Source organism: Bipolaris victoriae (assembly GCF_000527765.1).
Source record: "Bipolaris victoriae FI3 unplaced genomic scaffold scaffold_181, whole genome shotgun sequence".
In the NCBI taxonomy this organism is placed as follows: domain Eukaryota; kingdom Fungi; phylum Ascomycota; class Dothideomycetes; order Pleosporales; family Pleosporaceae; genus Bipolaris; species Bipolaris victoriae.
In genome coordinates, this window is record NW_014575211.1 from 32,972 (window position 1) to 34,808 (window position 1,837).

General features: G+C 32.7%; 1 protein-coding gene across 1 annotated transcript; it reads left to right on the forward strand.

The window, feature by feature from the left end:
- Positions 1 to 290: 290 nt before the first annotated feature.
- Positions 291 to 846, forward strand: COCVIDRAFT_115153 (hypothetical protein; the record flags this gene model as incomplete). Its single annotated transcript, XM_014695075.1, has 2 exons — positions 291 to 314; positions 364 to 846. 2 exons carry the CDS (start codon positions 291 to 293, stop codon positions 844 to 846), a joined length of 507 nt encoding a protein of 168 aa, XP_014550561.1.
- Positions 847 to 1,837: the final 991 nt, after the last annotated feature.

Here is a 1,837-nt window from a genome sequence, read left to right on the forward strand (position 1 = left end):
TTTGCGAGTGTCTTGATAGGTGTTGTCAGGCTGTGCTTATTCTGGGGATTTGTGGGTCCAAAATAATGTAGAGCAGCTGGGCATAATACGGTCGCAGACATGATACAAGACCTCGGCACCCCGCGGCTACGTTCAAAATATGCGGTCCAACCCATCATATAGCGGCTGTAGGTAGGTGTTTTGCCCCAAAGCGAACACACGCTGCTGAATGAAACTAGTCATCAATTTTGTTTAAAATTACTGGTATCCTTGTTGGCCATATCAATCTCCCACCCATTCCTTCTGTCATCATGGCTTCTCTTGAGGGCAAAGTTGTGAGTCTTCTTTTTTCCCAGAAACTGGACAAGACACTCAATACGGCAGATCGCTATCACTGGCGCTGGCACAGGCATTGGCCGAGCCACCGCCCAGGTTCTTGCATCCCGAGGCGCTATAGTTTCTATCGCCGACCTGAATAAGGAAGCTCTTGATGAAACACTCGCTTCACTCCAGCCAAGCAAGGACTCAACTCGCAGCCACTTTGCTACGTATCTTAACGTGACTTCCTCGCCAGCGGTTAACGAATGGATCAAAGACACAGTACAGAAGCTAGGTCCTTTGTCGGGCGCGGCCGATGTGGCGGGAGTGAGTAAAGGTTTAAAGCCACTCCGCGACTCCTTTGATGGAGACTGGGACTTTACTATAGATGTAAATGGCAAGGGCGTCTTCTATAGCCTTCGCGCACAGCTTGCATTCAGCGGGCTAGTAGATAGTGGCTCTATAGTTAATGTCGCTAGCGTAGTAGGTCTACGCAGCCTACTAAATACAGCCTGTTATATCGCTAGTAAGTATGTAGTGGTAGGCTAAACTAGGGCGGCTATAAGGAAAGAAGGTTTAAATAGTATCTAAGTAAATTACGTAGCGCTTAGTTAGTTTCGTAGAACGCATCTATTCTATATAAACTTAGCTTAAGGTAACCTTATATCTCTTTCTATACACTAAGCTATAGATACGCTTTATTAAAACCTCTATAATAGATATTATAGAAGATAACTTAATATAATTTATTACTAAGTAAGTAATACTATAGTAGAAGAGTAACTAAGAAGAAATAAGTAAGGTTATTAATTATCTACTAAGTAATAATGTATACTATATAATAAACTTTTACTAGTTATAAGATTTATAGTCGTATTACTATAGTTATTAATTAAAGTATATAAAATCTAAATGTATAATAGTATATTATTACTAAGATTTTGTATAAAATATACATAATAGAATATATTAGCTAATTACTAAGTAGTTAAATAAATAGCTTTTAGTATATACTTAATAACTATAATAGTATATTTTATATTTCTATCTAAATAAATAACTGCTTATTTAATAAGGATATAATCTATTTTAGAATAGTATTATAAATCTATATCTTTATTACTATAAGACTATTTATTAAGTTAGTTAAATATATCTTATAAATTATCTCTCTAAGTTAATAATAATTAGAACCTTAGCTCTATATTACTAAGTTATAATAACTAAAAAAGTATAAGTAATTAGTAATCTACTAATACTCTATATAGAGTAGTATAAAGAGCTAGTATAGCGCTTAATAATAATAAGTAATTTAGTTACTAAATTATAAAGACTAGAATAGTTATATTTATTCTCCAAGTATTATTAAAAGTATTTANTAATTTCTTATTTTTATTTCTTTTCTTCTTTTTCTCTTTATATAACAAAGTTTATTAAATATAATAAAGTATTAAGTATTTATATATTATATTATTTATTCTAACTTTTAACTTTAAATAGTAGAGTGTTATCTATTTAGATATAATTCTTTATTACTTTA